Here is a 15,873-nt window from a genome sequence, read left to right as displayed (position 1 = left end):
ACAAGTGGGTTATACAGCTTGGGGCTGCTGGTTTTGGGCTAGGGGACCTCAGCCTGCTGTGCAGAAGGGAGCCGCCTAGACGTCCTGGTGTAGGCAACTTGTGAAAGGCAGACTGCTGGCCGTGCCTGGAGGTTCAGCTCCATTAGGTCTGGGGTGGCCCAGAAATCTGCCTTTCTGATGAGTTCCAGGGGACCCCAGAAAGCTGGCGTCACACTTTGAGAATAGCTGCTTTGCATTTTGGATTCCGACTCAGGAAGCACATGAATGTGTGAGACCTTTGGCTGGTCACTTAACCCTGGTCTTCCAAAGCGTAGAATGAATCTGCTGAGCTAAAAGGAAGCAAAGTTCCTGGTGTGACATGTGACGCACAGGCCACTGTCAGCCACTGTGGAAAGGAGGACCCAGACCTCTGCAGACTCTCTCTGCTTCTCTTCCTGAGAGCAGAGGAGCAGTGGTACTGTTCAGGTGACATCTGCCCTTGGTTGGCTCCTTGCGTGGTGGTTTGCTGATTTGCCCGTGTCCATCAGCTTTCTGTCACTGTGACAAAGCCACTGAGATCATCAGCTTACGAAGAGAAGAGGTTTGTTTGGAAGCAGTGTTTTGGCAGTTCCGATCCGTGACCCACTGGGCCTGTTCTCACTTCCCTGTGACACGTGGGCATTAGAGGGCCACTCCAGGGCCAAACCCTCACAGTCCTCGGGTTATTTTCTTGTTATAGTCCGGGTGTGCATGTGTGCACGTACGCACCCTGCACGCGCAGGCCCGCTGACAGGTAGGAAATAGGTGCTGTCTGCAGCAGCTGTAATCTTGCCAACTTCAAAACATCCCATTTATTATTTTTAGTACAGAGGAAAGGAAAGAGCCGGCCCCAGGCTGGTTATTTACGAGCCGTTGGTGCTCCGCACTTTTTTTCTCTCTCCAAGCCCCAGTAATTGACAGCTCGGCTACGTCACTGGCCTCAGCCCGCCTGTTTGTATAAACAGAGTTATTAAGATTTATTAAATTTGCAGCTTCCCACGTGCTCACCAGCTCAGTGCCACCGGATGTTTGCCCAGCACCCCCTCACACAAGGCACCGTTGCTTTCCAGGATGCAGTGGGGCTGGGAGTTCACTAAAGCCCTGTCTTGGCCAGGGATGTGGCACCCCCTTTCCTGGACTCGAGGGGCAAAGCGGCTGATGCTGCCATCCCCTGGGAGAACCAGGACAGTTGCCAGTGCAGACAGCGGCCACCTCCCCTGCATCGGGCGGGCAGACCTGGAGGGGAGCCGCTCGACTGAGCACACTTCCAAGGCCCAAAGGCTCCCACTTTCACAGCTCCTTTCTGTGGTGTTTGGGCATCTTGTTACAATCCAGTTTTTCCAGGGAGCGTTTGGGATGACTTCCCCTAGCACGGTCCGAGACTGGTAATGACAGGGTTTGGGTGGCAGAAAGCTGAGACGGGGTGGGCAGGCACCCCTTGTCCTGCCCTGCTTTCCCTCTCCCGGCGTGGGTCACAGCTTTGGCATCAGGCAAAGTGTTCGCAAAATCCGAGGAGTCAAGGAGTCAAGTCAGGGCCTCCCCAAACCGTGGCAGCCCCACCCCCCCTCCCCGGCCCCGTGGCAGCCGGGCCGGTGGCACCCAGTCAGCAGCAGGCACACAGCCACCTCCCCCGGGAACTCAGGCGCTCGCTTACACAGTGCGTCACCTCCCTCCCACTCTGCAAGTCACGGCTGGGTAAATACAGCAGAGAGCACTTACTCATTGCGTGGGACATGCACGGTGCGCTTCCACAAAGCCAGCGTCTGAGGACGTGGCTGAGTGCTAACATTTGAGGCTGGAGGCAGAGCGTCAGGTGTGATGATCTGGAGGACATCAGGCAGGCGAGCGGGGAGGTGGTTAGATCTGAGGGGAAGTCAGAGTGCCAGCCCAGTGCTCCCCAGATACTCCCGCATACCGCCATTGACACTGTCACCACCTCCTCAACCACCGTGAACATCATCTCCACCATTATCACCACCACCATCGCCGTCACTGTGATCACCAGCAGTTATTACCCCCAGCAGCATCACCATGATGATAGCTGTCATCACTACGATCATTGTCACCATCATGAACATCATCACCACCATTCTCATCACCACGACCATCATCACCATGATCGTCAGCACCATCACCACCACTGTCATCACCACCACCACCCCATCATCACTGTCACCATGAGCATCACGGTCACCGTGATCACCATCCCCATCACGGACATCATCGCTGCTGCCATTACCATTATCATCTCCTTCACTCCATTATTACCACGACCATCGTCACCACCCCCACCATCACCATGGTCACCATCACCACCACCATTACCACCTCCATCCCCAGCACCCTCAAGCACCATTCCAGCAGTGCCAGCATCCTACCTCCGCCACCGACAGTGTTGTGTGGTGGTCTTTGGTCCCCGGGGAGCCAGCAGATATTTTCTACAGTAACCGCACTGGGGGGCTGTTTTATTAATGGTGCTAGTACTAGAGCTGAGCGTGGGACCCGGCACCCCTTTCCTCATGGTGTAAACACACTTGGATTTGAGTCCTCACAGCCCAGCAGGTGGGGCGGGCTTCTCCCCCTGCTTATGGGAGAAGGAACAGACTGAGAGGTCACTGATTTGCCCCAGGTCGCACAGTGGTGTGTGATGGGTCCAGACTGGAGCCCGCCCCGCAGGTTCCCAGGGACCCCGTGCTGTGCCACACCTGGGCTTCGAGGGCGTGAACCTTCCTGGGCGGCCGGGACATCCAGGAAGCCACACCCAGCCAGTTCCCGAAGGACTTGGGGGACGGCCATGGTGGGGGCTCTGCAGCAGAGAAACCTCCAGGGACCTGTGAGACTGACCTTGGGGTGCAGTGAGGGGGAGGGTAACGAAACATGCTGATGACACAAAGGAGCAGGGGGAGAGGGAGGGAGAGGAGGGGAGAAGCAGGGTGGCAGAGCGCACTGCAGTGGGTGCCCACCTGGTGATGGTGATGGGATGGTTTAGGTGGCGGTGACACCAAGAGGCACACTGACCAGGACAGAAGCCTGAGTGTCCACCGTGTGCAGCTCACCAGCCCCACAGCCCTGCCAGGGAGCCACCACTGTTGCTCCCACTTCTAGGTTTAGACCTTGACCGACTTAACGAGCCACAGTGAGTAAGTAGTCTGCAGTGCTCAGTGGGCTCACGTCTTTATCAGTTGGAAAGGTCACATGAGGAAAATGCACGTCACAGACACACCATCCTGCGCAGCCTGCTTAGCCACAGAGCCCACTGCAGTGTCACTGCTCCGGCTTTGTGACCCAAGCCCCTGGGAGGTGCAGCTCACCCTCCTGCCCAGCCATCGGAGGTGCCTGTAGCCTGCTCACAGATCAGTGCTCAGAGCGTGGCTTCTCCTGGGTGTCTCTGGCTTTCACATCCCTGTGAGTCTGGGCAATCACGATGCAGGGCGGGGTGGCTGGGGGCCCGCTGGACACCGGGTGGGAATTTACAGAATCACCAGGTGCAGTCTGTGATTGTCTTTATCTTCTTCCTTCCGCTCCTTGGTCTGAGAACACAGCAGAGATCTTTGTTTCTGGCACACCCCACGGCTGCCCCAGGGTGCAGAGGAGCCCTCGGAGCTGCTCATGTCCTGTGTCTGTCCCGCAGGCCCGGCGGTGGCGAGGCCCGTGCTCCCTGCTCCGGAAGGCGTGCTGCCTGGCGCTCTGGTTGCAGCTGCTGCTTCTGCTCTTTCTGCTGCTGCTCTTCCTGCTGCCGGCCGGGGAGGAGGCCCGCGGCTGCATCCGGGCCAACAACTTCGCCAGCTCCTTCATGCTCATGCTCCGCTACGACGGCCCCCCACCCACCTAGGCCGCTGCAGGCCCGTGGGTGACCTGCTCTTCCCACCTCCAGCAGTCCCAGGGCTTCTCCGCAGGTCTCCAGCTGGAGGAACTGGAGACGGCGGAACAGAGGCTACAGAGCTGCCTCGGCGTAGAGACTGCGGCCGGCGGAACCTGGGACAACCTTCCTTTTTATACAGCGTTGTCTTCGTCTATTTATATACCGTGCGCAGCTCCGGAGACATGCACAAAATTTTATATGCTCACTGTGTAAAGGCTCAGGACGTACCATTTTACATATGATCTGTTTGTAGCTGGGGACGTCCCAAGCAGCTTCCCCTGTGGGATTTTGTGGCCTTCATGCCTTGGCCTGCGGGCCACCCTGGAAAGCAGGAATTCGTGTCACTTTGGTGGCAGCTGCTTCCGAGGAAGCCGACCCCTAACCCAGCTGTTAGTGAGGAGCCCAGCAGGCCCTGGCCCAGAGCCCGAAGCCTCTCACCGTGCATAGTGGGATGTTTCTAAGCCATGAAGATTTGGTGTATGGATTAGAAGTACAGATGGGTACAATCAAAGGCAGGCAGGGTGACAGCAGGGAGACAGAGGGACACCAGGACAGGAGTCGGTGTTGTCTAAGGGTGCAGATCAGTGCAGGCATCCCCACTCTGACACAGACCCTTCCAGAAGTGGTTGGAGGGCTGTCCAGGGATTCTGTCTGGAGCGGAAGCAGAAGGAGGTGGGTTTGGTGCCTCATTTCCATGCAGAAGGGGAGCCCCTGAGGATCCAGGGAGCCTGGTCACCTCTGTGAACTGCACTAAGGCTAGAGCAGACAGCAAGCTCCTGCCGCACAGGGGCCAGGGACTGAGGGCCCGAGGGCCTGAGATGGAGCTGCCTCATCTTTCTGTTCCTAGAAGGGAATCATGCTGGCCCATTGGGCCAAGAATACCCCATGCACCTAAGGCCCAGGCCATCCCGGCTGGCCACAGCCAGGTCTGGGCAAGGTGGGAAGGGACCAGCCTGACTCCATGCTGGGCCCAAAGGCTAGAAACTTGGTTTCTCCTTGCCCTAGAACCCTGGATTGCTCCTGAGTGCATTAAAACTAGATTGGAGCCAGGCCTGGTGGCACAAACCTATAATCCCAGGACTCTAGGAGGCTGAGGCAGGAGGATTGCAAATTGGAGCTGAGGAAGCAGTTTAGCAACTTATCGAGACCTTGTCTCAAAATAAAAATTAAGAACTGGAGGTATACATAGGTACAAAAGCCATGGGTTCAACCACTGGATCAGATTCCCCCCAAATCGACACTAAATGTTCTCTTTTTAGAAAATACTTAGTGCCCTCTCTGCAGAGGGACTTGTCCATTCAGTGTCCACTAAAATCTGGAGGAATTTCCTCTGACCTTGTACCAAGGTCAGAATGGGACGGTGCCGCAGACACAAAGAGGCACCTTATGTAGAGGGGAAACCGAGACCCTGAGGCCCTCAGCCCAGACCCCACTCTCCTAGGGACAGAGACCTCGCCACCCAGGTCTCAGGCGCTGCCCATTCTTGTGCTGGCAGGGGACCTGGAGGAGCTGGGCCTCTCTGGAAGTAGGAAGGTAGGGCCTGGGAGATCCCTTTTCTCCCTGCCTGGGCCCAGGAACAAGGGGACCCTAGACTAGAGAGCAGGCAGCCGAGTCCAGGAGCTCCCTCATGGGGTGGTCCAGCCTGAGTCAGGGCCAGGACAGAGAGTGCGTCCCCCTCTCCACAATCCAGGCAACAATGAGGGTCTGCAAGGCCAGAGCCCAACCCGCTGGGCCAGCCCAGGCTGAGGATGTAGCTCAGGGCCAGGGTCCTGGGTTTGATTCCCAGTACCACAAAAAAGGAAAAAAATAAAAAACAAGAAAAACAGAAAGTCACACAGCAGCTGTGTCACAGGTGCTACCTGTTGTGTTGGGAGGGAGGACCCCGGGAAGTATACTGCTGGGTGGAGATGTCCTATATTTTTAAACTTTGATATAATGCCATAAAGCCTGTGTATTTGTATAACTTTTTTATAGAGAAATGATATTTTCATTATTTTCATATATATGTATGTGTATATATGCAGTTGTAATGTAATAGCCCAGGGACGGGGCCTCCCCAGTGTAATGCCCTGCTGCACATGGAATGGGGGCGCACAGTCATTGTGTGGGTGGCACTACTTACCAGCACTTAGAAAGGTGTCATATGGAACCTGGGTGTGCGTTGCCTCCCGGGCCTTGGGAGTGGGGACTCTTGGGGCTGGGGTGAGACAGGGGGTTCTCACAGGCCAGCCTGGGGTGTGTGCGTGTGCGTGCGTGTGTTTGTAAGAGACAAGAGACCTGAGGGAGAGAGAGGAAGAGACAGAGACAGAGAGAGAGAGACAGAGAAGCAAGAGGAAGGGAGAGAGACTCAGCTCACAGACACCGGACCAAAGCTGTGCAACTCTTCTCCTCTGGTCCCAGACACCTAGGACACAAGGTGCTCGTCCACCTCATTTTTTGTCTGGGTTCCAGGTGGGGGTGGGGGGCATTCCCAGACGCCCCATCCAGTCAGTGACTTCTGTTCTCATCTTGCTGATCAAGGCTGGGTGACACAGTTCTTCCACGTCTGCCAGGCGTCTGGGACCGTGTCCCAACAAAATAGATTGTTTTAGCAAGAAAGAAGTGTGGAATGCCATGGCGTGAAGCTTCGATGTCCCTGCTTCTGGTGGAGAGAGCCAGGCATCACCCTGCCCCGCCATAGCCGGAGAACGAAGTGACATTGCACCTATGCTGTGTCCTTTGGGCTGAGCCCAGAGCCGCACCCTGGGACCCTCTAATTCTTCCGGGACAGCGCCTCATTCTCTAATAGACCACAAAGCCTAGAGAGGAACAGTGAGTAGCCATCTCACAGAGGACCTTGTCACCCCATAGACAAGAGTTCCTCTATCAGGGGCCCACAGCCAAAGACGCTAAGACCAGCCATCTTTGCCCCCCTGTAATGGAGAAATGCCTTCTGCCTACGTAAGTTAGAACAAGGACAGCTTTGTTTTCAAAAGGCCATTAGCAAACAAAAGCTCATGGTCCAAAGCAGATCTTAGAGCAGGGCACCCAGAGCCTTAAAGAACAGTTTGTGGTGCTCAGCATCCCCTAGCACTTGTCTGCTTCCCAGTTGTCACGGCAACATCATGTGGTACCCAACCACCTGCACAGACAGGAGACAGCGATGGCAAGAACCTCAGTTTCCCAGAAGGATGCTGGCTTCCTTTCTAGAATCCTCACTTCTGAGCTCAGCACCCAGGGACACCAGGCCGACCCATTCCTGATACCTCGGGAAGAAGCCTGACAGCCCAGCTTCCTCCTTTGCTGAAAAGGGAGGGAAGGACCCCCAGAAGCCGTGATCTCCTAGAAGCCACATCCCAGAGAGGGTTAGCAGCCTGCCGAGAAGCAAGCGGCTAGATGGTGAGCCAGGGATGGCGGGCTCCAAGCTACACAGGTGACCTCTCTGCCACTGCACAGAACTTCCCCGTCGTGAGATACTGGCCACTCTGCTCTGGCTATAGACAGGGGAGTTGGAGGAGCCGCCCCAGAGTGGGGCTGCAGGGCCTCTCCCCACACACACTGCTGGCCAGGAATTCTTTAACCCCACTCCTCAGAGGGCTGGGAGCACCAGGCGAGTGTGGCAGAGATGGGGCAGGGTGGATGTGGTCAGTCTCCACCTGGAAAACAGATACCTGCCACTGCTCCCAGGGGGTGCTTTGTGAGGTCACGGCCTGCTTGTACCCCCAGCTCCTTCCTGGGGGGATCCAAGGGGCAGTGGTCCATGTTCCAGAAGCTTTTGTGGGGAAGAGTGGGTACATCAAGAAAGTTGTGTGTGCTCGCAAGCTCTGTGTGTTTGTGTGTGTGCATGTTTGTGTGTGCGTGTGTTTGCACGCATATGCATGGACTAGACACACACCCCCAGGCAGAAGCATGGCTGATGAGCCCTTGGCCCAGCCCTGGGCATTAGGACAACGGTGACCCCTGCCCATGGGAACCTAGGGATTCCCCCCCTGACTCGGGACCATTCCCCGGATGTGCAGCACTTGGTGGCTATTGTGGGAGCCGCCATGTGTCCTCCTGACATTCCCCCACATGAGGGGATGCTGCGGGGGCCCTGGCACACTAACAATACCAGCTCTGGCAGGTCAGCAGTGTCGTCTGCCTTCCTCTCTGGAGACAGTGGCGGGACGGGGAACTTGGTACCCCTCAAAGTGCAAATGAGAGGCATCAGCCCATCTCACTCCTGCTCTGCCCTAAGCCAAGTCTGCACAAGCAGAGTCACCCTCTCTTTGCTCCCAAGACAAGGTCATACTAACTCGGCACAGTATCGCTCATGCGGTGTGACCAGGCGGTGACACAGTGAGGGGCGGGCACAGCACAGGATGTTGCCAAAGTTGGCTTTGGTGTCCGAGGGAAGCTAATGCCACTGTCTGAAATGTTTTGGCATAGAAGCAGCGTGCAGAGGGGCCATGTCCCCTGGGAGAGCCCCGTGGGTATAAACAAGTGTTTGCAGTCAGTGATGTTTTCTGGGACGGAAAGTGTCAGCATCGCAGCCCGGCACTGTCTGCGAACAGCTGTGTCACCTCCACTCACGTCAGGGGAGACAGGGATCCCCTTGCTCCACGCCTGCACTGTGTTTTAAGGTGCAAGTTCCCGCCCTCTCCTCTGGTGCAAGCTGGAGGTAGCAGTGTTCTAAAAGATGGCTTCCTGATTTCTTTGCTGTTTTATATTTTTATTCTTGGTTTCCTTTTTCTTTTTTGTATCCGCTTGATGTTTGGAAATAAAAATATCTATTTTGATCTATGAAACCATGAGTGATTTGGAGATTGCCCTTCTGAACACAGGGGTTGCTGTCTGGTGAGGGATGGACGGCTCAGGGGGTGGGTGACTGTCACTGCAGTCTCCTTTCCAGGCAGACGGCTCAACTCTGGTGACAGCAACGCTGTAGCAGTGTGACTGGCCCAGCCCGGGGTTCCTCCTCCTCAGTCCCAGACCTGGGGTTGGGCCAAGTAGACGTGGAAAGTCCAAAATGCACACTGAGTGCAGAGATGGGGCCAGAACTGACCAGAAAACCAAAACTCACAGGCAAATAGGGCATCCAGTTGCTGCGTTCCTGGGGACCAAGGCCCTGGTGACATTTGTTTAACAAACAGGCCTTAGGTTTGGGGACCTGCTGCCCAGGGTCTCATACAATGGGAATGCAGGAGAAGTTGGGGCACCGCCTCCTGTTTCCTGGGAGGTCCAAGAACCCAACAGGTGAGCCCAGGACTTGATGCCAGTGGACAGAGACTCCAATGGTGGCCCTGCAGGGTGGCCCGGCTGGCCAAGAGTGAGAGCTTTCACACCTGAAGTCTGTCGCTTCTGCAAGCACAGCCACAGCACCACCCCGAGAACACTTTCCAAGCGGAGGGTGTCACAAGGGTCTGCCTCTTCTATCACTTGTTCCCCAACATGAGAATTCTTTTAAAAGTCTTCCAGCATTCTAGGAATGCCGATAATACTCTCCCTGGCTTTTTGCATCTCTGTTGGCCTAGAAATCCTTCTCCTTTGGAGAGGAGAGAGATGGGGTTGTGGGGTGAGAAACATTATACCTGCAGACTTTCCCTGCTGGAAGGAAGGAGCAAAGTTTTGGTCTCTATTATGTTCTTTTTGCTTTAAGATGGCACCTCACTATGTAGGCCAACTGGCTCCAACTCACAGTAATCCTCCTGCCTCAGCCTCCCAAGTGCTGGGATTACAGGTGTGCGCCACCACGCCCGGTTTTATCTCGGTGTCAGGAACTGAGTGGTGAAGACTGAACCTTCGGATTTGTTAACCATTCCCTGTGTGTGCCGAAGGGCTTGGCTGGCATGACGCGGGAAGAGCAAGGGTGGGCCGGATGCCACCCTCTCCGGGGACACAGGATTCTTGGTTTTCCCAGCCCAACCTGGCTTAAGGGCAGGGCAAACGATGCTGTCATCCACATAACCACTGCCACAGTGAGTGTAGAAGTGACAGACACCCAATCTTGTTCTTTCCCAGCCCTGAGCATCCCTAAGTAAAGCATAGAATTAAGTCAAGCGGCTGGAATGTAGCTCAGTGACAGAGCACTGGATTCCTTCCTCAGCCCCACAAGAAAAGAAGTAAAAACAATTAAGTAAACCAGGCATGGTGGTGCAGCCATGTAAATCCCAGCACTTGAGAAGCTGAAGCAGGAGGATCTTGCATTTCTGGCCTCCAGAACCTGAGGAATGAGTTTCTGGCATTTATTAAACCCCCAGTCTGTGGTGTTGTGTTCTAAGACGCCCACTTGTGCCTGCAGCTCACAGAGTGACCACGTGAGACAGACAGTGGGCAAAGCCTTCAGGTCTGGGCACACAGGCAGCACATGGACCAGGGCAATGGAGCTGACAGTGAGGTTCCCATGCATGAAAAATGGAACAAGCAGCAGGTGAGGTCCATCGGCAACATGGTTCCTTCTATAGAAGACTCAATGGACAGCTCCTTGAACGCAGAACTATTCTGTCTGTTACCTAAACCGGGCCCTGTCTCATGTACTGAGAGGTACCGAGCTGGCTATGCTATTTCCTTCTGCCTTCCATTGGCTCTAAGCAATGCTAATGAAGGCTGGTTAAGATACTGATGCGTAATCTTTAAGGCAACTGAGATGCAGGAGGAGGCTCAAATGGGTGGCCGAGGACCCCACTTCTGGGGGAAGTTTTACAAGGCACAAGCACGCAGCTACAACATGGTTACAGCTCTACCCAAGTGATAAGTTGAAGTGTAGCTGCTTAGGTGATGCTGCTCCAAATGGAGAATCAAGTCACATAGCTAGGGCTCGTGGAAAGAACAAAGACCTTTTCTGGAAGTGATGAGCCCGAGGGTCTTGGTCACACACCAGGGTGACTGATGTTTATGGAGCCTTCACTAGACTGGGTGTTACCATTTATCTCAGGCCTGGTCATTCTGTGTTTATCCTGAGGCCTGGCCAGTAATGGCCGCACCTCTGGCCACAGTTGTCATGCATTTTCATCTTTGCCCTGATTCCCTCCAGGGCCCAGACCTAGCTCAGGTGTCCATAATATCTTCATCTAGCAGGGAGGGAATTGCTCCAGATCCAGGTCCATAAACTCACATGCTTCTAGAACCCAGACAGGAAACACAGAAGAGCAGGCTGCATAAAGTATAGAAAAGAAGCTTCCAGGGGAAGAACCAGCAGCAGCTCCTGAAAACCGCGCCATGTTGGAACTTAGGATGCTGTGAAACCAAACAACCAGCCTGCCTCCCTGCTTAGCAATAGTGAGCCTACTGATGCACAGCCTAGAGTCAAAAATCCCACTTCCCGCACCCCCCTTTTCCTGCCCCCCCCCACTTCCCCGCCATAGCAAATGGGAACCAGAAATCTGAGCATCTCCTGGGAGGTTGACCATAGCAAATAAGGGGGATTTCCTTCTACCATCTCTTTGAAGGCAAATATTTTTATTACTGTTTTGCTCTGTTCTGATTAATGGTGCTGCTCTATTCAATATTCTGTTTTGATAAGTTCTATAATGTTCTGTATTTCATGTTATTTTGATATACGTGATTGAAAGAACAACTATTACAAAGATAACGAAATATACTGTGATACCTATTACTGTTATCCCGGTAACCTGCTGTGAAGTTCTGTACCAATTTCACTGTACGATCTTAGTTGGCTTTATTCTGTCTTGTTCTGTTGTATTTTACCACTTTCAAAATAAAGTTAAAAAAAAAAAAAAGAAAGGTATCATGGAGCCAGGTGTGGTGGCTCACAGCTGTAAACCCAGCATTTTGGGAAGCTGAGGCAGGAGGATCTCAAGTTCAAGCCTACCCTGCACAACTTAGTGAGACCTTGTCTCAAAGTTTAAAAGAAAAGAAAAAAAAAAAAAAAAAAACAAAACAAAAAACAGGGCTGAAGATGTAGCTCAGTGAGAATGATATAGGGGAATGAAACTCCCAACCTACTATGTCCGGTATGAGTTCCTGTTCTCTAAAATTGAAGAATGAATTTTAGGAACAACGGAGGTTGAGAGCAGAATATATTTATTGAGAGAAAGAAAGCTTCTGTCTGAGAGAGACAGAAGGGGTCCCAAGAGGGTTGCCAAGGACTCTGTCCTTTCCAGGGATTTTATAGAGTGAAATCATGGGGTGAGACGGGTTCAAGGTGGGGAAACTGGGAACTCAAGGGCAGACGGGCATGAGGTGGGGCAGGACTGTGGTTAGCCAATAAGATTAGTAGTTCAGGTAAAGCTGATTACCTTGGGGACAAATGAGGATGTGAGTCACACAGAAAGCAGGCATTCTTAGAGCCACTGTGACTCTTCCCTAGGGGGTTGGAATGGGACTCCTGGCTTCCTCAGGGTGAAGGGAGCTATTTAGAGGACCAGTCCTTAGGATGTGGATGCATTTGGTTGATCCTTTGTCTCGAGGCCTGGCCCACAGCAGGAGGTGTCCGTCTTCCTCACAGTTGCAAGGTACCTGGGCTTCTGCACTGGCTCCTTCCAGGACCCAGCCCTGCCTCACTGCCTGTAGCATTTCTAACTAACTCAGCTGCCTGTAACAAGAAGACCCTGGGTTTGTTTCCCAGTACCACCAGCAAACTACAGTACAATTCACCAAGAAGTGTCGGGGAGGAGGCCGGGCCTGTCCAGCTGCTGCCCTGCAGGAGTGTCTTGGTACTGAGTCTCACAGTTTTAATGCTCAGAACAGCATTTTTAAAAAGCAAGAATTCAAATACCCAGCCTACATTACTGTGAGTGAGAGAGTGTGTTTTTGAGTTGGAGGCAGTCTGTCAGCCTGGGTCTAAAGATTCTTGGTAGCTCAGCAATGTTGCAGTTCCGTGTGGTGCAAAGCTGCAGCCACGTGTGAGCAGTCCTTCCCGGGGACCCGAGCCCGCTCCCTTCCCGTCACGGTCTGAGCTGGACCTGAGAGCCTGCCAGACATCCCTCAGCCTTCTTCACGCTCATGCTTACTTGGCTTCCCAGTGCAGTTTCTAGCTGGCCTTTCTCCCTTTTGCTGATGAAAATAGGGGCTCAGAAAGACCCTAACTTGCCCAGGTCACACAGCACGTACCCAGGATTCGATCCTTGATCTTTCCAAAGCTTTTGGCTTTTGTGGGTGGACGTTCCATGATGGAACCATGGAAAAAATGATAAATGCTTAAAACTTGTGGAGACCTGAGCCCAGTATGGTGTCCAGACCCACAATAGTGTGTGCAGGATTCCTCAGGAATGCAACTGGATCCTCCTCAACAGGTAACCCAGCAGGCCAGATCAGGCTGAGCAGCCCCTGGTGAGCATTCCCGTGTGGCTCTCCAGCCTGTCCCTTGTCCTAGCGGCTGCCTAGTTTGCTGTTGGTGGAAGCAGGAGGGACAGGAGGTCCTGAAAGCCAGCATCGTTCCCATCTGCTCCCTATCAGGGCATTGTTAAATATTAAATGTGCCCCACTACACCAACAAAGACAAGCAGAAGCATCTCTTTGTCTAGGGTCCCCTGACTGACATCACTGGGGATTAAGTGACATCCTTGTTTTCTTATAACTGGAGCAGATGGGTTTTGGGGACTGCTCAGGGAGAGAACAGGCTCTGTCTCACCTGTGAGCCAAGCGGGGAGTATTTTGGTGTTGGTGGAGGTTTAAATAAAATACCAGCTCCAAGACCAGGGTAGGAAAATGATGTCTTGCAATTGTCCCAGTTAAGGAAGTGAAAACCTAGAACAATCTAAGTGTCTGTCCATCCACTTGTCCATACACCCATCCATCCATATATCCATCCATGCAGCCATCCATCTATCCATCCACCCATCCATCCATCATCCATCTATCCATCCACCCATCCATCCATCATCCATCATCTATCCATCCATCTACCCACCCATACAGATACCTATCCACCTATCCATCTACCCTCCTACTCATCCTCACCTGTCTGTCATCCATCATCCATGCACCCATCCATCCACTCACCAACCCATCCATCCATCCATCCATCCATTCATTTATCCTCATTGCTGCAAGTGAGCCACAAGCCAAGAGATGGGCATAGCCTGGAGAGGCTGAAAAGGACAAGGACTGGATTATCTCCTAGATCCTGCAGAAGGAACACGTCCTGAGGATCACCTGATCTTAATCCCAATTTTGGATTCTTGATCTCCAAAACTGTAAGATAATGACTGTGCTACTTAAGCCCTGAGTGTGTGATAGTTTGCTACAAAGCATTAGGAACTAGCACACATTTTGTGTTCAGTGTTGTAGCACAATTTTGAGTTCACTGTTAGCATCAAACAGACCGCGTTGTGGTTTGTTTTCCTGTGGCCCCACCCCAAGCCTCATGCATTTGCGGAAGTGACCAAATCTAGCGTTTGTGATTGGTTCATTGTGTAGCACTCGGATTGGTGGTGTGAATGTTTCACCCGCCCAGGGGTGGAGCCAGGATACTATGGCGGGAAGAAGGTGGGTCTGTGTCTCTTGCGGGTTTGCGCCTTGCAGTTTGCAGCCTGCGTGAACGGTAGCCCGCCATGCCACCCTCCCTTGCAGCCAGCTGAGTATGGGCTGAAACCTCCAGAATTGTAAGAAAATAAGCCTTTTCTTCCCTAATTTTGTGCACCAGGTATTTTGTCTCAGCGACCAGAGAAAAGTAAGCAAACAGACTAGTAAATAAAAACCAGAGTGCACAGAGCCCTGCACATAGTAAATGCTCAAACACACAACAGTTGTAAACAGAGACCCGAACACACTTGAACGTCTGCTGCCTTCGTGAGCACCTACCTAGACTAACCAGAGGAGGACAAGGGACATGTGTGTGGCCAGTGGACAAGGAACCTGGGAGTGACCCCAGCCGAGACCAAAAGAACCGCCCCAAAAGAAAGAACCGCCCAGGTGAGGCCAGCGTCCACTGCGAACACGTTACTCACAAGCTAGAATCAGTGCTTCTCACTATAAGGCTTTGGGCTTTTTCATCACGTATCATTTTTCTTATAATTACAACTACCAGTGACACGCACTGAAGACTTGTGCGGGGCCCGCCTTGGCACTAAAGCCTTCTTAGACATTTATGCTTCCTACTGATGTGCCTGGGTGCCAGTCCCCCAAAGCTGATCAGAATGACCCACAGTTCCGAATGAGTTATATTTGATCAGGAACAGCCTAAGAGCCTGCATCTTAACCTGGTCCTTCGCACCACGTGATGGGAGACAGAGAACCACATCTCATTTTGGGTTCACACCGTCCCCCACATCACAGTGACCCTCGTGCCCATTTTACAGACAGTGACAGTGGGGCTTGGGGAAGTTAAATTTGCTAACTCATGGCACAGGCAGAGCTGCAACCGACACGAGCAAGTGGTCCATCGGTCACCAGCTCTGCTGGATGAGTTGAGGCTGCCTCAACCCGGGGAGAGTAGTTCCCTTCCCTGTCAAAGGACCCATGGCGACACATCACCCCCTGGGAAAGCCTGGTAGCATTTAATACTTCATCACCACCTCTGAGAAATCCTCCCGGGGACCCCTACTCCCAAGCTCATTCTTTGTCCAAACACTTTAAAGACAACCTCAAGAGGTGGTGATGGGAACTGGCTTAGCCTTCGAGAGGCCTGCAGGTGCCTGGGACAGTTAGCTTGTGGGGGGTCCCAGGGGAGAATGACAGCCACATCACTGTAAGGAAGAAACAAAGATACACAGCACTGCCAGCTGCACCAGCTGCTCCCTGCACATACTCACCCTGTGTTGTGTCCAGAAATGGTCTCATTCTATGCCGTAGGACCCGGCAGACAGGCACTGTTATCATCCCCATTGCACAGATGGGTAAGCTGAGGTCCTGCCATTTCCAAGCCAGATCTTCTAGCCTCCTGCTATTTTTGAGGAGTGTCCATCCTCCCCACACATTTCCATTGAGAATGGTAGCCAGCACTGACTCCTGCTTGCTTCTCAGGGGAGCAGTACAGGACCCCTGAGGAGTCACCATTGGTCCCACAGAGTGGATCATGACCCCTCCCCCCAGCCCTTGAGTGTGGCCCCCAAATCCAAAACCTGCTCAGCCTC

The 15,873-nt window shown here is 53.2% G+C and overlaps 1 protein-coding gene across 4 annotated transcripts in view; it reads left to right on the top strand.

Moving 5' to 3' along the window:
• Syne3 (spectrin repeat containing nuclear envelope family member 3) overlaps positions 1-8,646 on the top strand; it is a 78,196-nt gene extending 69,550 nt beyond the window's left edge. For all 4 annotated transcript variants that reach the window (XM_063241012.1, XM_063241015.1, XM_063241013.1 and 1 more), the window contains one exon: positions 3,650-8,646. In XM_063241012.1, the coding sequence (XP_063097082.1) occupies positions 3,650-3,850 (201 nt within the window). In that variant the 3' untranslated portion in view covers positions 3,851-8,646. The remainder of the gene's footprint in view (positions 1-3,649) is intronic.
• Positions 8,647-15,873: the final 7,227 nt, after the last annotated feature.

This window comes from Cavia porcellus, unplaced genomic scaffold (assembly GCF_034190915.1).
Source record: "Cavia porcellus strain 051 isolate PalLab524CR breed Dunkin Hartley unplaced genomic scaffold, mCavPor4.1 scaffold_31, whole genome shotgun sequence".
In the NCBI taxonomy this organism is placed as follows: Eukaryota; Metazoa; Chordata; class Mammalia; order Rodentia; family Caviidae; genus Cavia; species Cavia porcellus.
Note: the sequence above shows the minus strand (reverse complement) of the source record. Positions and strands in the feature narration are given on the sequence as shown.